The sequence below is a fragment of the Rattus rattus genome, chromosome 4 (assembly GCF_011064425.1).
Source record: "Rattus rattus isolate New Zealand chromosome 4, Rrattus_CSIRO_v1, whole genome shotgun sequence".
NCBI classification, from domain to species: domain Eukaryota; kingdom Metazoa; phylum Chordata; class Mammalia; order Rodentia; family Muridae; genus Rattus; species Rattus rattus.
This window is the reverse complement of record NC_046157.1, coordinates 57,264,615-57,291,816: the sequence shown is the minus strand read 5'-3', so window position 1 is coordinate 57,291,816 and position 27,202 is coordinate 57,264,615. Positions and strand designations below refer to the sequence as shown.

At 45.0% G+C, this 27,202-nt stretch overlaps 1 protein-coding gene across 9 annotated transcripts in view; it reads right to left on the bottom strand.

The window, feature by feature from the left end:
• App (amyloid beta precursor protein) overlaps positions 1-27,202 on the bottom strand; it is a 218,774-nt gene that overhangs the window by 9,427 nt on the left and 182,145 nt on the right. For 5 of the 9 annotated variants that reach the window (XM_032900487.1, XM_032900493.1, XM_032900489.1 and 2 more), the window contains 3 exons: positions 13,980-14,201; positions 7,170-7,223; positions 1,494-1,594 (listed from right to left, as the gene is read on the bottom strand). In XM_032900487.1, the coding sequence (XP_032756378.1) occupies positions 1,494-1,594; positions 7,170-7,223; positions 13,980-14,201 (377 nt within the window). The remainder of the gene's footprint in view (positions 1-1,493; positions 1,595-7,169; positions 7,224-13,979; positions 14,202-27,202) is intronic. The other 4 variants (XM_032900488.1, XM_032900490.1, XM_032900492.1 and 1 more) reach the window with 1 other exon arrangement.

Below are 27,202 nucleotides of genomic sequence, written 5' to 3'. Positions count from 1 at the left end.
CTGAAGGAAAGGTCATCCAGAGACTGCTCCACCTGGGGATCCATCCCATATGCAGCCACCAAACCCAGTCACTATTGCTGATGCCAAGAAGTGCTTGCTGACAGGAGCCAGATATGGATGTCTCCTGAGAGGCTCTGCCAGGGCCTGACAATTGCAGATGGGGATGCTCGCAGCCAACCATTGGACTGAGATTGGGGTCCCCAATGGAGGAGGAAGAGAAAGGACTGAAGGAGCTGAAGGGGTTTGCAACAACATAGGAAGAACAACCATATCAATCAACCAGAGCCCCCAGAGCTCCCAGGGACTAAACCACCAACCAAAGAGTACACATGGAGGGACCCATGACTCCAGCTGCATATGTAGGAGGATGGCATTGTCCAGCATGAGTAGGAGGAAAAGCCCTTGGTCCTGTGAAGGCTCGTTTCCCCAGTGTAGGGGAATGCCAGGGCGTTGAGGTTGGAGTGGGTGGGTGGGAGTGAGAGCCTCCTCACAGAAGCAGGGGGGAGGGGGAGGGGGTATGGGAGAGGTGGGAAAGGGGCTAACATTTGAAATGTAAATACATAAAATATCCAAGAAAAAAAATTAAAAAAGAAAAGAAAAGAAAGAAATGGCTATCAGCTTTGCCCAAGGTTTCTGATGCCTGAGAAGCTGGGGCGGAAAAGTCACCTCTGGGCTCCACCTACCTTAAAGGGTCTCTGGTACCTTCCCCTTGTAAGACAAAGAAACTCTGGAGGTGGGGAAGCGGTAGGAAGGGGCAGTGGTCGGGGTGGACGGAAAGAATCTATTTGTAGGTGAATTTAAGCAGACACCTCAAAGGAGGATCCGTATGACCACGTAAGTATGCTCTGCGTGTTTATTTAAAACCAATTCTTCAGATGAAACTACAGGTAACTGGGAATGCTTATGACCAAAAGGGTTTCAAAAATCTTGATTGCTAATTTTTTATTTACGTAACTAGATTACCTGGGCAACCGGAACCAAATCTAAACAAAAATCACTTATGTTTCCTACAACGCCTATCATGGTGTTGAGTTTTCTTGGTTGTAGTATACAGCCAAGGGTCAGGAAGTGAGTTCTGGAGCTTTCCAGGTTGGATATTTGGATTAGATTATGTCCAACCTGAAAAACCCATTTCCCCAGGACACCCAAGTTCATGGACATCAGCTGATGTAGCTGCAACAGTGAAATCAATTACACTTGTAAGTTCCGCCTGGACTCAGCGGCTATGCAGGGGTTGGGGATTTAGCTCAGTGGTAGTGCGCCTGCCTAGCAAGCGCAAGGTCCTGGGTTAGGTCCTCAAGGGGACAGAAAGAACTATGCACAGAGCCCTGCTTCCTTGCTTTCTTTCCTTGCTATCTTGGTGAAGATCTGGCAGGCGTTTTGGTTTTATTCCCAGCAGTCCCTCTCAGTTTTGGCCCAGGACGAGTCAAGAGGTACCATACATGTTATCTGGTCAGTCAGTTGTGGGGAGAGGCAGATTATCTTTTGCATACCAGTTTTTGATGGCGGACTTCGAATCCTGAATCATGTCCGAACTCCGCATCCATCTTCACTTCTGAGATCTCTTCCGTCTTGATGTTTGTCAACCCAGACCCTGAGTCAAACAGAAAATATGCAGGGCCGTCAGTTACCGTGACTTCCAACCACAGCAAGGCAAGGCAGCCTAAAAGTTCTCTCTAGGCCAGAACTTTTAGGAAAACAGATTTAGGAATTTTTCCCGAGATAAATGACATCCTAGATTGAAACCATTTACCACTACCTCGCAAGCAAACAGACTGGAGAAAGTAACACCTCTGTGGCCAAACAAAACACATGTTGTAATTGGGAAGGAAAGGGATAAAAAAGAAATCAATCCTGGTTAAGATGCTGGGTTAAATTTGCACCTAAGAAATGTTGACTTGGTTTTCGTGTCTTGTTGTTTATCATGTATACTTCTTTTTTTTTTTTTTTTTAGATGGGCTGTCATTGCTTCAAGAAAAGCAGAATGCTAAGTTTTGAAAACGAACATTAACGACCTGGGAGAACAAATCCGTCCCCTTGGAGCGTTGTTCTAATTGCAAATAAATTATGTTCACGTTTCTATGCTCGGACGCATTGTCAGTCACGTAACTTGTTCAGCTAAGAATCCTAGCTCCCTAGGTATACACGGTACGTGAAATCGCTTCACCTGCTGACTCCAGAGGAACGCACAGTGAGCAGAAAGAGCTTCTTTGGGACGAACAGAACTCGTTATCTAAGTCGTCTTTCTCTATACATGGCTGCACGATTCTTGGACCAATTCTCACAGAATTTCATGATTCAAATATTAACTCGAGGCTCTGTAAGTATGTCTAAGAAGTTAGAGTGAAGACACACAGGAGAGATGTCCACTTGCATAGTCGTAGCATTTTCTGAAGTAGCTGTGGTATTCTACTGACTCTGAGGACATGAAGGGCTTTTCAAGCCGCCTCCTCCATGATGTTTCAAATGGAGGCAGGTTCTTAGCACCTATGTGAATTCAAAGGAAGAGACTGGTATGCAGACGCTGGTTCTTGGTTTTGCATATGAGAATGCTTTTGTTTCCTACAGATTCATCTAGCACAGTCTCCCTATAACCTACACCGTGGCTGGTTTTATTTAGAGCAAGCCGGGCATCTATCCCCGACACAAGGTAGGTTGGAACAAGTGTGTCAGACATTAAAAGAAAAGCAGTGTTCCTGAAGACTCATCTCTCTGGCTTCGCATTCTCAGTTCCTGCAACTCCTGTGGGAACTCATTTCCTCTTCTTGGTCTAATGGCTCTTCCAATCTTGTCCATCAGGTATTGTAAAACTTGTCAAACCCCTGCTGACACCGACAAGCACAAGGTCACGAGCACTGAGAAAGCCAGTCTAGCAGTCAGCATGGCTTCTGCTCAGAGAGTGAGGATGATCTGACGACCTAGGCAGTGCATGCTGGGTGTGACTCATCACCACCTCCTGTCCAACCGCCCCCAGTGCTTCCCTTGGAGAACCCACCGTAAACTGGACTGGTGATTAGTGCCAACCTGCTCACAGCGGTGATGGTGAGGCTGCTCTCCCTCACTCCTGCCTCTGGATCACACTTCCCTATTTCCTTCCAGCCTTCCTCTTCTTCTGTTCTAACTCCCTCAACAACCAGCCGCAGTTGTTCAAGTTCCTCCTCAGGTTTTCTTGGCTTGGGTTGTAAGGAGCTGTACTTGGCTACGTATGTGAGTATACAGAACACCTTTATTATTAATAATTACTTCAAAAGATAGGACTTGAAATTCTGTCCTCCGGAGCAGGGGATGGCATGGCATCTAAGTAAGTAGATAGAACATGGCAGAGCTGATGTCAAGGCTGGTTCTGACAGGCACCAAACGAAGCTTCTTTCTTATTCCCCCCATTGTACTTCTTGGTGTGGGGGAAGCCAGCTGCCATGGGAAGGTACCGAAGGCTCCTGACAACAGCCACAGGAGTGCTTGATCTCTGTCAGCTCTAGCGGAACCTTCAGGACACTACAACTTTGGCAATATCTTCACTGTGATCTCATGAAAACCTGAGCCAGAACCAGCCAGCTCTGCCATATGCTAAAACGCTGGCTGCAAACAGCTGTCAGGAGCTAAATGCTTGCTCTCACAAGCTGCCAGGTTCTGGGGCTACTCCTTACACAGCCATAGGTAACGAATACAAAGGCTTAGTGCTTCCTCTTCTTTCTCACTGTGTTCTATCTGACCTTTAAATTCCTTTCACCGGGCGATCATTTTTATTAATTTGGACAAGAAAGACACAATGAAGCTGTAGAGTCCCCTTTCTGTTTCACTTCATTAACTTTTCTTGTTTTCATTCGACAGTCCTTGTCCTTGAACGCTATGTGAAGAACTGCAACCTTCTATTTTTACGTACTTAAAAAAAAATCACCAATTATTTTCATATTATAACTCACTCTGTTCACTGTGCTTCCTGACACTTTTTTTTAACGTGGTAGTGACATGATGCTCTTTAAATCACCCTTGGCTGCTAATTTCCATCTTCCTATAAACATTTATAAAACCTGACCCTACTCCCTCGTTAAAGCAACAGCGATTCTTTCTAATGGATCCTTTCCTTGCCATATGCGAGTAGTAACAGCAGTTAAAAGTTATTCCTGAGATTTTTAAGGGAAACTCTTAAGTAGTCTTCCCTTTCATATCTGGGGGTGGCAAGGCAGAGAGCACAGCATTTTGATGAATATGTAAGTAACGAAGTCCCCACCACATAAGCCCACGGTATTGTGGAAAGGATGCTGACAATGTTTCTGATGACTGAAAAAGGCAAAAACCAAATTTGCGTAATGTGCTAGCATGCCCGGCAATGCTCACAGTTTGATAGCGTAAGACTCAGCAGAAAGAGTTCCTCTTTCACTGCTGTGCAGCCTGTAATAGCATTTAGGGATGTTCTACACACTAAGCAATATCATTACAGAGAGATTAACAAAACAATAGGACAATGGAACAAATCGATAGGAAAAGATCTCTGGGGGTCACAAAACTAGATTGTGAGGCCTGAGAAGGCTGGGACAGGGGATAATGGAGGGGTAGCCTAACACATCATGTGAAGGGACTGCTGATGTGCCTTCTTATTGTCTGTAAGAGTTGGTTTTCTCTGGAAACATTCCAGGAAGAGTTAGTAGCTGGGATCGTCACTGTGCCCAGACATCGGCATCATTATTGCTATGGCTCGGGGATGGGGTGGGGTGGGGTGGTGACATTATCCCCTAAAAGTTACAGAATGCTGGGTTTTCAGATACAAAAGAGAAGAAACCATTCTCTTCCTCATGGTGATGTAACAAGGGCGTAGAGGGAGGAGTGAGCCCAAACTCCTTGCTTTCTTTGTGTCTGAGTGACAAGAAAGACTGTCAAAGAGCAATGGCAGAGGGCAAGGGCATCGGATTTGGCAAAGTGGAGTCAAGTGTGTGGGTTTGTAACGTGCGGCTACAGAGTTACCGGAACACGTAGACAACATAGGAAGGTATTGTCTGAACACGTGGCAGGCTCAATGCCAACACGAAAGTACAGATAGAGCCTACACCACTCCTCAGACACTTCAAGCAAGTTCCATGTTCATAACTGCAGCTTAGCTGACTTCCTCACGTCCGGTGTATACCAGCTTCCTCTTCAGAAGCTATTTGCTGAAGAATATGGATATGGGTCTTACAAGGACAAGCTCAGGGCAGTTTCTAACCTGTATGGAACTGATTTCCTCCTCGCCCTTCCATGTGCCTTCAGTCTCACCCCCACCTCTCAAAAGCTCCTTTCCAGAGAGTTCCCAGGTTGACGCACTGTTCTCGTCATAAAATGTCTTTGTGTGCCCTCATATATTCTTGTCCTCCCATCTTTCTATATTTACAAAGTGTGTTTTTTTCCCTATTATATTTCAAGCCCCTGGAAGCAGGAACCTTATAACGTATTCCTTTTGAGTCTTCACAGAATTTACAACATTGATCTCTCATGGAGTTAATACTGCTATTGTCGGCTTTCCCTGGCCTATAGAACTCCATGAGTTCTTTTCCCAGAACAGATGACTTTGGCCTGCCAGTGTAGGAAAATGCCTTTAACACGTTAGGTTAACATAAACAGAGTGAAGAGATTGGCTGGTTGCCTGACTGTTTGAACAGGAGCAAATACATCCTTACATAACATAGGAATATAATAAAATCGGCTGGGTGTATGCCTCAATATTACATTTTATGTTTATAGGTGAAAAATGGGTCATCTTTTAAAAATAAAACAGGTAGTGCCATTTTAAAAAGTCTGGAAGATGGGACCGTCTTGAGCTGGTTTTAATTGTGGTGAGAACTGTACTGGCCATGCCCTGGGCCTCAACAGTTGGCAGAGCAGCTGGGAATGCAACTGCTGGATCTCTGGAAATTTACTTAGTGACACTGTCAGTAAGGAGGATACAAGAGAGCCCAGAGGGTGTACAACTTAAAAATTCAAGGTTCCTTCAAAAGCACTTCAGACAAGACGCTCATCACAGCAATGAGATCAGCTGACAGTGTGTCACGCTGTGATTTCCGTCAGGTGTGTTGAACGACATCATGGACTCAGCCCGATGGCATAAGGACTCTGAAGTGTTTACATAGGACCATGGCCCGCAGTAGCCAAGGCTGGAGACTTGAATAGCAAGAAGAGGGGCGGGGCCATATCTGGTCTTGCAGGGGATACCTCTGAACCAGGAAGCAAAACTACCTCCCTTTATTGATGTCCCCAAGGCATGTTAACATTGTTCTTGAGTATCTCATGGGATATGGGCACAAAGAAAGCAAACCTGGGAAGGTATGTGCTATTTGGAAGGAAATCTCTCCAGAACATACAGATCTTTCAATTCACCGACTTTCTTTGATTCACTTTGCTGGCCACTCTCAGTGGGGGAGAGGCTGTGTATAGAGTAGACACAGTGTGTTCTACGTCTCTTGTGGTGAGACATTATTCTTAAGATTAAGTTTAGCCAGAGGCTAAACATAGACTAGGGGGTCAAAGCACATTTCTTTTTAATCTTGGGAAACTGTATAAAAAGAAATATCTATTTTGATAGTGAAGAGATTTGTAACACAGAAAACAAAGGGCTTCTATGCAAAGTTATGCATATACATCTGTTGTGTTACTTCAGCCACTGGCTGAGACTAAGTATATACAATCCAGGAAGGACTAAGAGTATTTCTGGGTCTGGAGAAATACCCATAACGATATTTAAAGGAAACCGTGTCTATTTTAGTAACCAACAAAAGTCTAGGGCCACTCAAGGACCCCCATGAATACTAAACAAGAAAGGAAGGAGATGGCTGCAGCAAGAACCAATGTCCACTGAGACCTGCACCTCCCTGGGCCTCCACCATCTTTGAGGACAGGGTCCGTATCACACTCTCCATTTATTAAAAAGAGAGAAATCAAGAAAAAGAACCCCACGTTTGAGAAAGACTCTCTTTGCGTTTCAAAAGGAAAGCTCTGAAACAAACAAACAAACAAACAAAAAATAGATCACTGTAGGAACTTGGGGGAATGAAGCATAAGGAGAAGCAAAGAATTTGGAATAATGTTTGGTGCCTACGGTCGTTTTAAATTCTACTCTGCGGCGGCGCGTGCGATCCAGAGAGGCGCGTTTGCTGAAGCACAGTGCTGAGAGGAGAGGCGGAATGGGGCGAGTCAGATACCTGGTCGAGTGGTCAGTCCTCGGTCAGCAGCGGGGCGGGCGTCGACAGGCTCAACTGGCGCAGGAAGCAAGAGACAGAGAGCAAATGAGACAAATGAAGACGGTTAAGTGGCGGCTTCTGAACACAGAGCAAGGGGAAGCAACTGCGATAAACAAGTCGTGAAAAAGGAGCAGCTGGGGAAAGCACCTTCGTGAGCTAATCCTGGGCATCGGGGGTGGGAGGGGCACCGCTTCCAGAGGCTTAGCACCGATGATCACCGATGCGTTCCCTTAGTTTGTTCATAAAGCACTCACCAGGATGTGCAATAGGATCAAAGAAGAGAGCCGGGGAAGGCGGGCTTTCCTCTGGGCTAGGTGAGAGATGGTTTCTTGGCTTTTGATTAGAAATAAAATAGATTATACCCAGCCTGGCAGTAAACCTTAAAAATACCTCCTCCTACAGCTACCCAATCTTATCTTCTTTTACAGTTAATTAACTACAAAGGGATTATTCAATTGCCAGGGGAAATGCAAATGAGTTTATCGGGAGAGCAAGGCTTTACCGTTTAGTGAAGCAAATTCCTTCTGAGTTTAGGGTGGAATAGGTAACCCACAGGTTTCCCCCGGCTCTCCTTTTAAATGGCTGGTTTCCTCAGTATGGATGACATTGGGCTGAGTTGTGTGAAATGAGACCCTTTCCTGTCACCTCTGCTGACAGTCACACTCATCGTCTTGTACGAGTCCTGGGACTGATCCAAATAAAACAATGTCCGAGTACAGTAATCCCCCACCTTGGCTCAGCAGCACCAGGCATTCCCAAGGCTGTGTTGTCAGAAAACACTTCCCTGAGCTGATACTGGATTTTGAAGCAATGAGGAAGGGAGAGAGGGCAATCAAGCCTTTAGGATTAACAAGTGGCTGGAGGGCAGGTGAAGGCAAGGGAGGAGGCAGTCCCCAGGCTCAGGTCTGGCGACTGTAAAAGTAAGAAAGCTATCTGAGCATCTGAGCACCGTGGTGGAGGGAAGCCAGCCTGGATTTGATGGGAGCCTTGGGGACCAGCAGTTTCAACCATTTAGCTAACAGAGGCTCACAGGCCAAGTGGTGGGTGGTGACCCCAAACCCAAATCCATTCTGAACACAGCACACGTTGGCAAGAATGGTGGCAGGGAACAGAAGGACAGTGAGAGCTGTCTTCATAATACGAGCAAATCGTGTTTCTGAGCACATTAGGAGAACTGGGCACACCAAGAGGCTGAGGCGGTCCTGACTTTGCTCATGTGGAGACTGGTGCTGTGGTTTAGAGGAAGCGAGGGAGTGGCAGTGATGAAACCCAGAACCAGCGTCTACAGGGTATGTGACCATGGGCAAACTGCCACCCAAGGCTGTTTCCTATTATGGAAAAATGAAGGGAATAGCACTTGGTCTTTTAGTTGCAGAAAGGACTGATTGTTTTAGAAACGTGCTTCAGAAACTTCCCACCCTGTAAGGTCACATCCATTGAATGTCCTGTTTATTTCAACAATGACAGTTTCTCTATATTTCATTTTTCATCGCAAATACGAACCGTGATTTCTAGGACCCCTGTAAAACGGAGTTAGCTGAAGGGTGACAATACTTTTATAAATGTCTTGATGATGAGGGGCTAAATGACGCAGCGGTTGCTGATGTGGCCATCCCAAGCTCCACGCTCTCTGACAGTCACACCTCAGAAAATGGACACTTGACTCAGGCTAGCACCAGTATCTGTGGCTCACAGCCAGGGTGGAGAGCTGGTGGCCTCATAATAACCCACAATTATTATGATAATAATGAAAATGACTCGTGTATGTAAAAACTTAAGACATTATTCTAAATGCTAGTCATTATACTGGGGTAAGAACATAGTTCTGATAAGTTTCCCTGACCTGAAAAAATTTGATTTATGGTATTGTTTATGATATGAAAATTTTGTTTCCTGTCTACTTATCACTTTTTTTTTTCCGGAGCTGAGGACTGAACCCAGGACCTTGAGCTTGCTAGGCAAGTGCTCTACCACTGAGCTGAATCCCCAACCCCCCCTTTTTTTTCACTTTTTTTAATGACCTGAGAATTTGGTACAGGCATGTGCTGTGTTTCGACCAAAGTGCTTCCTCCACTTCCCCAACCCTAATTCCTCCTCCAGCGCCCTCTACTCTCCCCAACCAACTTCCCGTGTCCTTTCCTTCACCTGTGGGGTCCGCTCAGCACTGCCAGCGTGCGTGCTGTGGAGAGCCATCTACTGGACCACGGCCGCATCTTTGGAGAGAACCGGTTCCCTGTCTGTCAGCAGCCATCAACTGCCAATGTCCTTAGGTAGGGCTTACATCACCTCTTCCCTGAAGGCAGGGGTGCCTGGCAGTTGGTCCCTGGCTGGTCTCACCTGATTGTCCCAACTATTGAATTCCTTTGCCTAAGTAACTGCCCTGATGTGTCCTAAAAATACTGTTTCATCACAGTCATCCACACTCTTAACTCTCTCTTTTCTCAGTGAAAGAGAACTAAATGACCAGGCATCTACTGATCTTGACTGTTTTTGTTGAGAAAAACAAGACCCTTCTGATAAGCATTTGAAACTATGCCGGCAAGGGCCTCTTGGACAATGAAAGGAAATCCTTTGAGAGCTGTAGGTATTTTTAGCAGCTCAGGGTGTGTGTCGGGGAGAGCAGGGATGGGGAGAGCAGGGATCGTGGGGAAGGGCTAGCAGGAGCACAGTATCACACGCTTTATTACTTATTCATTTGAAGGACATACTGTTTAGGCTCATGTGAGCCATCTGGAGAATGACCAAGCCTCTCTAACAAGACTCCGTTCCATTAAAAAGGTTTGGAAAGAGCTTTCTATGCCGCCCTACGTACATGTTCTCAAACAGCCTTTAAGCAAGGAATGAAGACACAAATTATCTCAGGCTGGACAGTGGCTGGGGAGGCTCAGTCATGTGAGCAGTCACACAGCAGAGCCATAATGGTGTGTCAAACCTGTCATTAGGAGTGGAGGGTAAACCCTGGCTACTATCCCATGGAGAATGTGGTGTTTAGTCCCTAGACTAAGCAAAGAGAGGCATGACTGCCATTAGTGGGAGAGGATCTAGGGCACTGAATGTTGTATGCAGGGTCATTGCAACAACCCACACCCTACATGGTTCTCTTCACCCTGGACATGAGGGGTTAATGATAATGTGAATCCAGAACCCACTTCGGTTCTATTTATGAATTCATTGTTTCTTTATAGTTTTGTGTGTGCATGGTGTGTGCATGTGTTGAGTGGTGCACACACAGGTGCGCAAGTGTGTGCACTGGTGTTTGTCCATGCACAAGGCAGGGCTTAGTGTATCTTGCTCTAACACTCTACCTTATTGCCTTGAGACAGGGTCTCTCACTGAGACTGGAGCTGGCAGTTTCATACAGGCTGTCTGCATGGTGAGCACTCAGGATACACACCTATGTCTGCTCCCAACACAGGAATTATACACAGGATATGTGCTGCCATGGTTGAATTTCTTTTTGGGGGGCCGGGGATCTACCTATGTTTGCTCCCAATACTGGAAATGTATATGTATATGTATATGTATATGTATATGTATATGTATATGTATATGTATATGTATATGTATATGTACATATTGGAGAATCAAAGTCAGGACTTCAGGTTTGCAGAACAATTGTTCTCACCCACTGAGCCATTTAACCCCTGCAGTTCTTAGTGGGTGTTACTGAGTAAATAAAGAGAGAACTGCATTATTTCTAAATGCTACTTGCAACATTATTGCATTTTGCAACATTGTTTTGCCAAGAAGACTTAGCCAGTCCCTTGTAGGCTGGGAGTGATAGTTTGTAGTAGAACTCTTGCTTACCATGCACAAATCCCAGGTTCACCCCTCAGACTGTCAAGCTCACATAGACCAAACAAAGTATTAATTGTTGAAAAGGCTTTTCAAAATATCTGCTCTAATGGGGTACTGGGACTAATAAAGGTGAGACCCATCCCTCAAGACTTGGAGAAAATAAAGACTCATGTCCCCTGGGATATAAAGTTAGGCTGGTGTTGCAGACTGAATAGACGGCACCCATGTTGTAGATAAACCCTTGTATTGACTATGTTCCTGATCTCGCCTGTTACTGGAATATGGCACTCTGCTGTTAATTATTAGCAGGTGTGTGTGTACGTGTGCGTGTGCGTGTGTGTGTGTGTGTGTGTGTGTGTGTGTGTGTGTTATGCCTGTACATGTGTATGGAGGCCAGAGATCAACCCCAGGTGCTATGACTCAAGAGCCATCCATCACAAGGTCTCTGAGAAAGAACTTACCAAGTAGGCTAGGCTGGCTGGGAAGTGTGCCTGAGGGGTCTATCTCTCTACCTTCCCAGAGCCACCATGCCTAGCTTTGTACATAGACTGTGGGGCTTAAACACAGGTCTTCATGCTTGTAAGTCCAAAACAGTTTACTAATTGATCGCCCCGGCCCCAATAGCACATCTTTAACAAGGATGCCCGTGTTAGATGAAACCTGGGCACTATTATCCTGAACGTTGAGCATATATCCAGACTCACTTAAATCAAAGTTTTGCCTGGATATCTTGGCAATACTCTAGAGTATCAGTGGGTAGGTGTGTGGCGTGTCCACACATGTGCATACACACATACATTGTTTCCTAAGGCTCATGTCACAGTATGAGCTATTACTATTAAGAGCCAGCCTTGTGAGCACTGGGCTTAGAAAATGAGACTGTACAGTTTTTACATACCCATCTCATTAGAGATTATGAAGGGGGCAACAATGACAGTAAGGCCCCAAATGTACCTATATAATACCACGAGGCAGAGAAAATCAAATGACCTATTTTTTCTGGCTTTGTTTCGTTTTGTTAGGATAATTTTAACAAGTGGGAAAGTCAGTTATTTCTACCCCACAAATGATGTTGATGTTTCAACTGATAGTATTTAATATAATCATGCCTATAAGTTGCCTTTGTTTTCCAGGTTGAAGAAACAAATCGGGTTGTTATGCTGTGACGAAAGCCTACACAATGATTTCTGCAGTCTGTTTTCAAAAACTGCTCACTCACCAGACATGGTGGCACACACCCTTAAGTCTAGCAGAGGCAGGCAGAGCTCTGAGTTCGAGGCCAGCTTGGACTACAAGTGAGTTCCAGGATAGCCAGAGCTACAAAGAGAGATCTTGCTTCAAAAAAAGAACCACAAACACCCAAATCAAACGAACAAACCAAAACCCAACAAAACAAAAAACTCACCCTGTGTCTTCAGTGCTTTTACACTGTGAGGAAAATCCCAGGCAGACCCTGTTGCCTTGTTGGAAAGCATTCTTACTTTCAAGAAATCAAGGTAATTTGTGTGCTTGCAATTTGCACAAGGAACAAGGCAAAATGGCAAAACAAACTAAAAGATGCCGTTTCCTAAACAGGTACTTCTAAGTCCCTGTGGAAGAACTTCATCGCCCACGTGTGCAAATTCATCCGTCGAGAAATCGTTTAGCGTGATACTGCTTTAGTTCTGAAGCAAGCTTGCTTCATTCACTCTACTTCTGCATTCATTACGTTCTCTCATGTGAGAACCCACTGCTGAGGAAGATTATTTCAGCGTTGGTCTACTTCACTGTACGAGGCCCTGTCAGAGCTTCTCTCTGGGGGATCAAACTGTCTGCCCTTAATTTGGTCACCCTTTTCATTAAAGGTGGACATTCTGGGCAAAGGTGAGAATTGCAAGTCAAATCAAATCAATTTCATGGAAGCAATAAGATACTTCTCAGTGAGAGTGTTTTTAAATAATTATTTCCAGGTCTCTTAAATTCCGGCACACGGGAGGCAGAGGCAGGTGGGTTTCTGGGAGTCCAAGGCTGTGCCTCTCTAGTTCTCTGACTCTATTTGCCCCCTCCCAACCCCCGCCCCCCAGGAATACATGACTTGCTATGTGTTTCATTACCTACTTTTATTTTAAGAATGGGGGAAACAACTTAGGTATTGTTCTTACTTTGTGTATATGTGTGCAGAGGGCAAGTGTCTGTCTTGATTGTTCTCCACCTTAGAAACTGAGGCAGGGTTTGTCAATCTAGTATAAAGCACACGTGCGTGCAGACACACACACAGACATAGACACACACAGACACACAGACACAGACACACAGACACACACAGACACACACACACACAGACACACACACACAGACACACACAGACACACAGACACACACACACACACACACACACAGACACACACACACACAGACACACACACACAGACACACACACAGACACACACACAGACACACACACACAGACACACACACACAGACACACACACACACACACAGACACACACACACACACACACACACACAGACACACACACAGACAGACACACACACACACAGACACACACACACACAGACACACACACACACACACACACACAGACACACAGACACACACACACACACACACACAGACACACACAGACAGACACACAGACACACAGACACACACACACACACACACACACACACAGACACAGACACACAGACACAGACACACACACAGACACAGACACACACACACAGACACAGACACACACAGACACACACACACAGACACAGACACACACACACACACACACACACACAGACACACACACAGACACACAGACACACACACACACACACACACACAGACACACACACACACACACACACACACAGACACACACACAGACACACACACAGACACACACACAGACACACACACACACACACACACACACACACACACACCCCAGAAGGCTTTTGGCTCTAGCTAGGGACTCTTACCTTCATTTTCTGTATTGGCTGGCACAGAGTCCACCCCAAAAGGATGCCACGGTTGGAGATCATCCAGGCTGAATTCGCCGTTCACAGGAAGGAGCTCCACAGTGGTCTTCGTTTCAGTCAAAGAAGGCATGAGAGCGTCGTTGCCGTAACTGATTCTGGGCTCACTGATCATGTTGGCTAAGACGTCGTCGGAGTAGTTCTGCTCCTTCTGAAGCAGCTCGTCTAAGGAAAACCAAGGCGTCCTCGGTTAATGTGTGTTTACAACGGCCAACGTAAGCTTCATCAGCAATTCCTACTATGTGCTATGTGTGACTGAGGCGTCACTTGGCAGCACCTGCCATGTCAAAACTAAGCACCTTAAGGAAAGTCACAGCCAGCAACTGTCCAGATGGGCTGCTTTGGGCCTGTGGAGACTGGCAGTGGGATGACCCTGCTGCTGATCCCCTCTTCTGGAGGTGAAGACCCGGAGGAGTAACTGCCCTTTCCTTTCCACAGTCTCCCCATGTATCCGGTGGTCATGAAGGAATCTACAGCATGCTGCGATGTGGTACCGGGATGGAGTGCTAACAGCAGGGCATGGAAGTAGGCAGGGTGCAGTCTGGGAACCGAGATATATCGTCCACGCCCACCTTCTGTGAACACGTGGGTGGGTGAGCCTGCTCCGTTCAGTCATCCCCTTGGCTCTGAAAACAGCTGCCTTCCCCAGATGCAGCAGGGGCTAAAAACACGCACTTAGTCCTTCAAGGTAACTCCTGTGGACACTGGAGGATGCTAATTCTCTGGGCTAAGCTTCTATCTCTGCCTCCCAGCATCACACATGTGAGCCGAGATAAAAGGTCCTGACTTTCTTTTCTGTAGCTTCTATTCCCCCCGCCTAAAAAACCCCAACCTTATGGAATATAGCTGATCTACCTAAAGACCTGAGAGTCCAGTGAAAAATCCTCCCATCCTTCCTTCCATTATTAAAATAGACTTTACTGGGGAAAAGGAAAAATAGAATATATTATAATGAGTGTAGCTGCCACTGCCACCATCACCAAAACCCCACCCCCCAAAAACCCAGATGATTTGCAACTCTCCTATTATCTTACAAAAAACTCACCTGAGAGTTTAGTTATAGCTTCTTAAAAATCAGAGGCCCACTGATCTTATGGTATTAATATTTGGTTAATTAAGTGTGTCACTAGTCATGCCTGTGTCAAACAGTTTACTGAATTATATTTTAAGCCATTCACCAGTTAATATATCTATGCTGAAGAAAATAAAGAAAATTAAATCTGGATTTATATTCGACTTGGAACATTTTACTATCATCCTTTAAATTCTCTTTTAAGTGGACAAAAAAAGCGAACTTACTGGAAAAATTAAAATTCCGCTCAAATGTGTACCCATTAAAACAATTTAAAGGGACAGCATTAAAGTACACGATTAATATCTTCCTGTAGAGTCAGTTTTATTACAGGAGATTATTTTAAATGATAGAACCCCTAGCAAATTAGTCCTTTTGAAGTCTAATTTGAGTTATAATATATACCTACTCAGCGTGGCACTGATCTAAAATTCAATATTTGATGCGTGCAATGACCTTTCCCACACAGATAAAAGGCCCTCGTTAGACTTCTGCTAGACTTTTTCCTGTCTTATCAAGTCAAGGTAATGGCCAATAACTTGGCCAACATCTGATTTAATAAATTAAGTGGGCATTTCTTTTATATAAATCTTATGCTTTGACTGGTTAGCATTTACTACCCTGAAGTCAAGATAGTCTGGAATAATTATTGGTGCCCACACGTCCACCTTGAGAGGCAAAAACCCAGCTGGGAGGGAGCTCTTGGCTGCTCGAGGTCTCTGTGGCCTTTAGTACCATGCACTTCCTGGGCTTTGAAATCTTTCATTGTCTGGCTGTTTCCCCATAATGCCTCAACATGTCGGCCCCCTCCTTAGAAAGAAAGAAGAGAGAAAGGAAGAAAACTAAGCAAGCTCCGTGTCCTCAACATTTTCTTTTTACATTTCTTTCTACAACTTTCCCCTTCGAAAATGTCACCCATGCTTGAAAATGTAAAGATCTCCTTCATGTGACAGCATTGAAATGATATTTCTTCATGACTGACTCTTCTTTTATTCTACATATTCTGAGGATGTGGAGGGTATAAGACCTGGAGCCTTCCTCTTGGACTACAGACTTGGTTCTCTTCTCCCTCCTGCCTTCCCATGCTAGTTAGGGCCTCAGAACTGTCCATGACACATACTTAACACGACTGACAACATTGGGATGTCTAATTCTGAATCCTCTCCCTGTTCTGTGACCTCCCGCCGGTTTTACTTGATAATCATAGCTGAGGACTTACTGCCTGCTACAATATGAATGTCCCTTAAATTTATTCCCCAGTGAAGTAACAATACACTGGGTTGTGCGGGGTTTGCGGATGGGATTAGGTGAAGGCTCTCATTGCTATGAATGGAGTAGGGCTTGGTCTCTCTGGAAGGTACAGTATAAGTCACCACTCTGAATGAGGGAAGCTTGAGTTCTGACTGTGAGAAACAAATGTTCATTTTTATAAATTACCTAGGCATAGCTACTGGCTGTTTGCTGTTGTTGTTTTAGTTGAAGACAAGAGTCTCACATCTCACAGAGTCCAGGCTAGCCTCAAACTCTACATAGATGAACCAGTCACCCTCCATGGCCCAATTCTAAGATTACAGGAGTCTACCAACACATCGTTGAGAGCTCAGATATTGTTAATGCAATATGAACTGACTGGTTTCTGCTCTCCTTACCAATCTGCATTTGACTGCCTTCCCTAGATCTTTCCTAGATACTAAGGCATGACTCCTCCCCATTTCAATGAGTCCCCATTGTGTATCGAGTTAATTCAAGACACTAGGGCCGCTCAGTGTTCCTAGGGCTTCCCGCCCCTGCCCCCCGCATATCTTCAGCCTTGTGAGTTACAACTCCTTCCTGTCTCCAGCATAGCTCTTGAGCGGTGATACCGCACAGGGTGGGTTGTCATCCTGAGAGTGCTGACTTGAGAGAGCAGATCAACCATAAGCCTTGCATCTGGAGACGTTGACTTGTAACTGCATTAGCCCTACACAGTGGACATTGTCTCCAATAGCAGACACACACACACACACACACATGATGTACAGGCAAAATGCCGATACATATTTAAAAAAATCACCGAAATCCCCTCAAAACAAACACAAAACACCTACTAGGAAATTTATGTGAAAAGTTGAAATATTCAAGAAAAGCAACATGTTCAGTTGAGAGAAAAACCCCTTAGCACAAGTAGCAGGGATCCATATTATTACCTCAATTTAACATAGAAAATTTAAAAATAACCACTTCCGGCTATGTCATTTGGAACAAGGGACTCGGTATGCTCCTAAGGGCAGAGCGCTGGATAAATTCGACAGGATTACCATTACCACGGTAGGACTCTACTTTGTGATCGTAAAATGTTCAAGACATCCGGCTACTTTGTGATTAAGAGCTCAGGGTTTTACCACTGGAAAATGCACTGGCACTGGGCCATTGTGCCTGTGACCCACAGAGCAGGGACCAGAGTGACTGTTTCACTGCCCGTTCTGAGCTTTGATCCCGTCGTGAGGCAAACCCACAAGAAGCCATTTTCTACTGCGCTGGCCTAGCGCTGACAGGTTATACTTTTATTTGAATTAATTTAATATTTTATCCCAATTTGATGGCCTATATTGAAGATCACTGAAGCCTTTAAATATCTAAGCTTGCCAATAGCTATATTAAGCTAAGAGACAACATTCATTGTCCCAAGATTCCCTTTTCTCCTGGACAGCGACTTGTTATCAGCTAACATTACATCAGTTACTTCTGCAGCGAAGAATCGTCTGTAATACCCAGACCCTTGAGTTTTTGAAGGTTAAAGCAGGAATATTTAATTAAGCCCAGTGATGGCAATTTTTCACTTATGGTTCCTGTAATGGGCGTGAATTCAAATTCACACACACACACACACACACACACACACACACACACACACACACACACACACACACACAGAGTGAACCCTATCACCTTCCTCTTTCAGAAATGCTTTGATTTATGTAGGCAAACCAAGCTTAGAGTAAACAGGAAGGTGGGGTGGGGGAGGGGAGGGCGAGCGCCACCACTTAGCTATTGTGGAAAACATTCAAGATACTTCAAGGAAAGCAACATCAAACCAGAGTCACAGTGATTCATCTTCAAATGATTTCAAACTTTTTGTTTTGTCTTTGTGGACAGAAAAGATGTTCATGATTATTTGTTTCTTAGGGAAACGGCCCTGAAAAAGGTCTGCGGGAGGAGGGAACACAGGAATCCTACATATTCCACCGCACTGTCTCCTTGTAACTATTAAATGACACATCAGCCAAGTAATTTTCCAAATCTTAAGGGGTACATTTCAAGTTTTTTAAAAAATAAAATTTATAGTCATTGAGTCAATCTTTCTACAAGCTTCATAGTTACTGGTAATTAATTACTGACTGGTGCCTTCCGTATCCTGGACGTACTAAGGATTTTTTAGTTTTCATATAAATGAGGAGTTACCTTAGCCTTGTCTAACAAGGTCATGAAGGACCTGGTTTAGAGACCACTGAGCCAATGGTTGGTCAGGCTTTCCCTGTTTTTTTTTTTTTTTTTTTTTTTTTTTTTTTTTTTTTTTCCTAGAACTGAAACTTTATTGACATTATAACTGTCTTAATTCTGATCCTTGTGAAACAATACCGATCTCTGACCTCTATCAAAATGGGACTTTCTTTTTAATTTTGTTTAACATGGGATTCTCCTAAAAACGGTTTTAAGCTTTTATATATCTGCCGGCTGCTCCCCACACTGCATTCACTGCCCCTCGGCCTCCAGGTGCCCTGGAAGTGGGGCTGTAATGTTTCCCATCAAAGGCTGCACTATAAATCAGCCACCATCCATTCTAGGCATTTTGCCCATATTAGAACTATGAGATCAGATTTAATTTCCCAACCAGAGCTTGTGCATGTCTAACTCTTGGCTCAGACTATTAGTGTGATGCTGTTATTAATGTCCCTGTGGCTTCTGAAACTCCTTAAGGCTGTGTTCCTTAGTCACAAGACTCCAGGTGGCTGGGTGACAGTCTCTGGAGCTCTGTCCCTTAAATTCTGTCATGCAAACTGGAGCTCAAGCCGTAGGTGTCCATTGGGCATCTTGTGGGAAGTACAGAATTACGGCATGTGTCCTAAAGCTTTTAATCCCAGCACTTGGGAGTCTGAAGCAGGAGGATTTCAAGTATAGGGCTTACCTAGGGTACAGAGCAAGTTTGAGGATCTCCCCGGTTGCACAGTAAAATTTTGTCTCAGAAAGAGAAAAGAAATGCAGAATCCTAGTGTCCCTTCCACTCCTTGGATGTAGGGTAGTAAATCTGCATAATTAGAGGACTCATTTGTGACAGTTGTCACTTGTGGTGGAGTCTGAGAGAACTAGAGCCACAAGACACGCACGAGCATCACTGTAGGGGCTTCAGTTCCTGTCATCACAGACAGACCAGTCTGCAGAGAGAACGTCAAAGAGCAGCTAGGAAGCACCATCACCAGGAGAAGACGCACCGTCCAGGACTGTGGGGTGATGTCATCACGCAGGTGAGGCAGGTACAAGATAGAATGAGGCCTGTCATTGGACGAGAAGGTAGGTGGCGGGAGAAACGTTTGAGGGAAGAGGAGGACACTGGCGGAGACAGCAGGGAAGGCACCAAGAGAACATGGAGGCTGATGTTAAGATTCCACGCTGTACCTTTACAGGTTGTTACGAATATTCTTAAGGGATATATGTTGAGGTGGGCAATTATATCTTATCAATTGGATCAGAGGTTATTGTATTGTGTGTTCTTTCCTGTGGAGAATTGAATTTTGGAGAATGTGTGGCAGCAGAGACACTGGGATGCCACAGAGTTGGGATGTGTGTTTCTGGCAAGATATCTACCAGATATCTTAGGGCATCATGGTGCCGGATCTAGTGGGGATAAAAGAAAACCATTTAATATAATTTTATAACAACACAGGACGCCTCCAGAAAAATCTCAGACTTCAAAGCTAACATTCAAGGCCACATTTCTGCACCAGGATGGCCCAGAAAAACTGAAAATAGCCATGATTTCCTTCTTTGCGAAATCATTTATTGAGCAGGAAGGGGAAGCCCAGAGGTTTTGGGGAAGAAGGTTGATGCTTCCTAGTCCCCGAGAATAAGAATGTAAACCCAAGAAAGTACCAGGCCACACTTCATTAATGACTCTTCCCAGAAAGGAGGAATATTAATGCGTGTGGACACTTTGCAGACCAGCCTGCCTGGACAGACTTAGCTTGGCTCCATGAAGCAGCAGCTAATAGGGATGCTGGACTGCGGGGGACATACCAAACCGAGTCTTCCTATGGTTACCATATACGCTCTGACTATGTATAAACCATAGCTATCTCCAGTGCCATGGCAGGGCTACCAAGAACTTGAGTCCTGCTATAGCATCTTGAAAACAACAAAGACCCTCTACCCGCCTGACACTGTCCACATCTATGGCCTTCATAACTACTCACTGGATCATTTGGTTCCCATAGCAACCCCCATTGAGAACAGAATGCACAAACGTCCATTCTGAGGAGGTTTAAAATTAACAAGCAAAACATGCTAGCACACGCTTGTGATACTAGCACTCAGGAGGCTGAAACTGGAGGATTGTATGTTCGACGCCAGCCTGGATATGTAGTGAGTTCCCAGCCATCGTTACGTATGGAGTGAGATTATGTCTCAAAATAAACAATGCGTAGATACATACATATTGAGTAGCAGAACTGACATTATAACTGAAACCTGGTGCCTCGGTTTCTGATGCAATCCTCTCATCAGCCTATGAAAATGTTCACGCTATTTAGAAAGAGATCATCTCAGTGATTATTATTTTTCTACCAAAAGAATAAACTAAGGTAAAAGAGGTTGAAGGTGAGGCTTCGCGGGGGTAGAGCGGCAAAGCCAGGTGACAGTGCCTGAAGCTGCTGTCCAGCATTTTTGTTTGCATGAGCCATTCCCAGCAGCGGTCGGGTTTTCCCCGCGAACACTCACTGTCTTTCACTTCTTCAAACGTCCATCTCATGAAATGCTGTGTGAATTGCTGTCTGAATGTGGAAGATCCCCCACCGCCTCAGGAATTCGAACACTTGGTTTATCCCTGGTGCTGTCAGGGAAGTTTGCTGGCACTTTTGGAGGTAAAGCCTCACAGAAGAAGGAAGTCAGCACCTGAGGGTGGGGACTTTGTAGCCCAGTCTTTCTTCCTGTTCCCTCTCTGCTTCCTGACTTTGCATATGAACGGTTTGCAATGTGAACAGTGGCCCCCTGACACCATGTCTTCCCCTTCATGATGGGCTATATCACCTCAAACTGGAAGCCAAACCCAACCCCTTCCTCCTTCAAATTATTTCTTACATGATGTCCCTGCGAGGAGAAAAGTAACCAATCCAAGTGGGGTCTGTTTGGTTGCCATGGGAACTCCCACTACACTCCAGTACCCTACTTCACATTTGAAGGAAGTCAATCAATCTGAATTTGAGTTGCGCTCTGACCACCAAATATCCTTTTTTGTGCCCAGTGAAGTGGAGTGAGCAGGTTACCTCAATGGCTGAGAGGGAATTAGCACTGTAGGACTGTTTCCCAAGCAGCGGGAGGGGGATGAGGGGGAGACATCTATAGATATCATCATATAGCAACGAGCTCCCACAAACCTACTTTACCTCAACGTCCAGAAAATTAGGGCAGCTCTTATACTTTGAGCTACACTATCCATCTCTGAGAATTGCCCAGGGTCTAAGTTCAGACTTACGTCTAAACCGAGGTTTACTTTTATTTACAAGTTTCCTGGCCACAGAGTTTCAAGTGGGGGTGTGCTTGGTCCACTTATGACAGGCAACTGTCCCTAGGGTGAATTCACACAAGGCTGTACATCACTTGTGAAAAATATTCCTTACTGCAAGTGACATTTTCCTGACATATCGTCTGGTCTAGACTGAACTTTCTGAAGAAGTGCCTTTACCTTGAAGAGGAGTTTCCTTGTGGCTTTCAAATTCCTACATCAAACAGACTCGGTTCTATCAACTGCATTAGCCAGAAATCAAGATGAAAACACAGCCAGGCTCCTTGGCCTTGGCGAGAGGATTAAAAAGCTTTCCTTCCCCTGTTTATTTATGGAACTTGTGCCAAGGTCCTGATCTTATTTCCAACCACTTCAGGGGGTCTTAATTCCCCCGGGATGTCAGCAACCGGATGCACTGTGTAACGGCTGGTTCTGTGTGTCAACTTAATACAAGCTGGAGTTATCACAGAAAAAGGAGCCTCAGTTGTGGAAATGCCTCCCTGAACCCAGCTGTAAGGCATTTTCTCAATTAGTGATCAAGTGGGGAGGACCCAGCCCATTGTGGGTGATGCCATCCCTGGGCTGGTGGTCTTGGGTTCTATAAGAGAGCAAGCTGAGCAAGCCAGGGGAAGCAAGCCAGTAAGAAACATCCTTCCATGGCCTCTGCATCAGCTCCTGCTTCCTGTCCTGCTTGAGTTCCAGTCCTGACTTCCTTTGGTGATGAACAACAATATGGAAGTGTAAGCTGAATAAACCCTTTCCTCCCCAACTTGCTTCTTGGTCATGATGTTTGTGCAGGATAGGAACCCTGACTAAGACACGCTGACTGCCCAGTTTACACACTACGGCACTGGTCTTTGAAAGAAAGTTTTGTGAGCTAAAGTTCTAATTCTCATACATATAAATTATATGAATGTGCTTGCTTTGAAAATGAATCACATGGTGAAAAATATACCAGTAAGAAATCATTATAGCCTTTAACTTACTTTTTTTTTAATGGGTATTTCCCAGGTATGGTGACCCACGACTGTAATCCTAGCACTCGGGAGGGGGAAGGCCAGGAATCAGGAGCTTAGGGCCAACCTGGACTGTATGGGGAGACACTGTCTAATAGGTGCCAGTCTTTATAAAAGTGGGTGTCGTCCTCTAGTCAGTTGTTAGGGAAATGGCGTCGTAGGGCTCTTAACACATGCAGATGTAAACTATGCAGCTTTTGCAAAAAAAAAAAAACCCAAGTGTGGTCTTTATATAGCGACTATCACAGAACAATTCTTCCAGACAATCTTCAACCCCAAGAAACTGTTTCTTCACATTCTGGGGATCCAGGGACTCCGGTTGCCCTGGGCAGTTGAGATGTGCACTGTTAGGGCTAAGGCAAAGGATTCTCGATGCAATCATTCCGTGGGATTCTCTCCATGCTGCTACTGAAGCTTAACCTCTGTGACCACTGTGACCCTGCCATATTCTCGCAGGAAGGAGACAGGTGGGACTAATGACGGAGTAACGATTCGTTCAGTGCAAAGTAAATGAATAAATGAACGAATAAACAAGTAAATAAACGAAAAAGTAAAGCCAGAAGGGCTAAGGGCATTAGCGATGTTTTCACTTTAAACCACAGGCCGGGCAGCTGTTCTTCGGCCCTCATTTTCTTCTTCAATTTTTATGGCCGTGGCCATGGAGAACGCCGTCTTTGAGACGACTGAGGCATTACCGGCAATACGGGTTTATTAGGTTTGGGGACACACAAATACGGACTCATGGGGGATAGATAATTCTTTGCAGTTAGATTCTGCACGCAGTCCTTAATTTTCAGTTTACTGGAAGGCTCTTTGGGCATACTTGGTATTGATGTATAATTGCTTAAAAATCAAAGGTCAGCATATTTATACTAGCATCACCGACTATTTTGAAAAACTAATTTAAAATGAAGTTTTCACTTGTATCTATTTCATAGAATCAGGCTGCAGCCTGGTAGGGCACAGAGTCCCCTAGTTCTTCCTAGGCTCCTGTAGGGTGTTCTGGGTATCGTTACCTGGGTTTCTTTCCTCCCCTCTTGAGCTCCAAGCCACCTCTGAGACAGCTAATAGAAGGGAAACCAGCCTCATTACATCTACAGAGTACCAGGCCCTTACGAATGGACGAGGTTTTCTTTGAGGTGAGTGAGTCACTTACACAGCCATGACTGACTCAGCTTTGGATTTCTGCAACGGTGTGGAACGGTGTGAGTCTTCAAACACACAAGAGGCTGAAGGAGAGGGTGACTATGTTGTCATGGCCATGGGACTGCTGTTTGTAGCTGTGCAGTTAGCTGTAGACAGCTCTTCAATAGGAGCTCTTGGTGTGGTTTCCGTGACTATTGTCCCTTATAGCGGGGTCCTGTGCTGCGCTAACATAAATGTAGCTAGGCAGTGGCCCCAGCTCACAAGTGCTCTCCCTCAAACTCGGAAGAGAACTCTGCCTGGCCTGCATAAGACCGCAGCAGAGGAACAGAGTGGGAATCGCGCTGCTGTGCTAGGAAGAGAGCTCAGTGCAATGGATTCCAAGTGATGTGTGACTGCCAGCCTACTGTGTTCAGGAGGGTGAGAAAAATGGGTCGAAAAATGGTGAGGTCCCGGTAGAAAGGAAGATTCCCATATCTGTAGACAACTTCACGGAGAGACCCTAAAAGATATGCTGATAAATAGGGGGTCAGTGTGGAAAATGTGCCTACATACACAAATCATCACAATGGAGCATGGACGACTTCCCTACACACAATATGTCTCTGTAGGCATGATGGCTCATTTTAAATGCTAATGTATGCATATTTAAAAAACCCTAAACACATCCAGTATACTCTTCTGTACGCTGGCCTGTTTGCCTTCAACACAATCTTGCTTTCCAGCGAGCAGTCCTAGCTGTGGCAATGGCCCTTTCTCTCCCGCAGAAACCTATTCACAGGGTCCCTTAACACTGCACAGGGAGACTGAGGAATACTGCCGTCAACTTGATAGGCTCTGGAATTACCAAGGAAACAAGTCTCAGATTATTTAGATTAAGTTAGCTTCCAGGATGAGTTCTTTTTTCATTAGGTTAACAGAGGGTAGACCTACCCTAAATTCAGGCAACACCTTTCTCTGCTGGGCCTAAGAAGGAAGTTAACCTGAACCTGACCACTCGCCACCCTCCGCTTCCTCACCGTGTGTGTCATGTGACCAGCTCCCTCATTCTCCGGCTGGCATGACTGCCCTGCCTTGATGAATTGTGTCCTTGAACTGTAAGCTGAGATGAAACTTTTCCCCCCTAAGCTGCTCTGGTCAGGGGACTTTATCATAGCAACAGAAAAAGTAAGATATCGTCCCAACCTGGAAATAGCAAGTACTAAGTAAGCACTGAGGGTTGGGCAGGGGATGGAATCTACCTGTCTTCAGGAAGGCGCCCACAGTGACAGAGGCGAAGAGTGGGAAGGAATCACTGTAAGTGAGCTGGAACCAGGACAATCAAGCTACGTAATGGTGAGCTCATTGATACTCATTTGTCAGTATTTCCAGACCAGCGCCAGAAATAACTAACTCAATCTCTTCACACAGAGAACTCAGGGCTCACAGAAAGGACCCTCACAAGCACTGGCTTGCCCTGTTCCTCAGACAAGATTCTAGATGCATGTGTCATTCCTGCTTCTCCATGGCACTGGGGATCGGAACTCAGATCCTCATTCATTCACAACCAGTACGTTACCTACTAAGTCAATTCTCCAGCCCTCGGATCAAAAGTGTTTGGGAAAGACTCACCGTATGTGTATTAAACACAAGTAGGGCTTTTACCGTTCTGTTTTTAAAACAATACAGGGTAGTGACTGTTGACTATGAATCAGGTATTATGAGCAGGACACAAGAAGATGTGCATAGGTTCTATACAAATATAAACTGTTCATATAAGGAGTTTGAGCATCTATGAATTTGGGAATTCCTGGAATGGGAGAGTCCTGGAACCCGGCCCTAAACTCCCAACACTGGGGGCTATCTACCCAGTTCATAGGAGATTATATTCCACTCTTTTCAAACGGCTTCTAATTTCTGTACTTCCCAGTTTTAATACAGGACTTCGCCTAAGATTCTTTGGCCTCTCTTGAAAATACACGAGCCTAGAAATGTGTTTACTTAATTTTTTTTAAAGGTTACTTTAAAATGCTGTTTTCATGCCCACACAGTTAGCTTCCCCTCACCTCACCCAGCTCTGCAAATAGTTCAACTAAATAAACACTATTAGTGTGCGAGCGTATGGAGGAACGTGTAATTAATTCACTTGGAAGTCTACTCCTCATAATTACCACAGCGCATCAGTATCCCTCTGAAACACGCATGCGCTTTATGCAGTCCTTGCTCATGCACACCGTAAGCTTCAACAATAAATTGAAAAACGATCTGCGTTGCTGCACATTTATGCACCTCTTTTCATCTTCCCACTGTGGTAAACATTAATTAACCCTGGCTCATTAACCCAGCTCAGTTTACAAATTCACACCTTTATCAGCCTCACTGGAAGGAAAAGCGCTTAAAACCTTTTACAATTTCGTAATATGGAAATTAATCTTTTCTTCTCGTGTAGGGCAAAGATTCAAGACACGTAGCCGATTGATTTAAACGTGGCAGCGTTTGGGGGAAGCGTCTTCAGATTCTCCAAGTCAGCGAGAACACGGAGCCGCCTCATTCAAGCACCCAGTAAACACAGAGGCTGTCACTTCCTTCCTGGGAAGCCAGAGAGGCTGACCTGTGCTTGGCACCAAGACAGGTGGCAAATACCAGGAGAGTTTTAGATCCTACTACACTCGGAGCAATGACACCACCATCACCAAGACCGGAGAGCCTCACTCTGCACTCAAGCCCAGCAAATCCATTTTGAGAAGCCAGGACAGCTGGAGGAAGCCATAAACTTTAGCCTGACGATTTCAACTGAGGGCTCACATGGGAGAAACCTGGTCTTAGCGAAACTATTTTCAAAAGCCTGAAAGTCATGCCGTTGTTTTTAATAGGATGACTTGAATGGGCCACGGAATACAGGCTTAGCAAGTAGCACCTGGATCGTTTGTGACGCTCGGCCTTATAACATAAAAAAAATGGTGGCCGTAGTATTTGTTTTGGATTTGAAAGAGATTCTACTAACTTAAGGCTGGGGTAGCATGGAAGGGGATTGAGGGAGGGATACTGAGAGGGGCCGGAGAAAGGAAATGGGCGAATTGATATAATTCTATTCCAATTCAAAACATCAAAAAATTAAGAATGAAGAGTACTACTACTATATGTCATGGCTTCTGTGAATCAGTTTTAGAATAAAGAGTGCGTGTGTAGTAAGAGGGTAAAG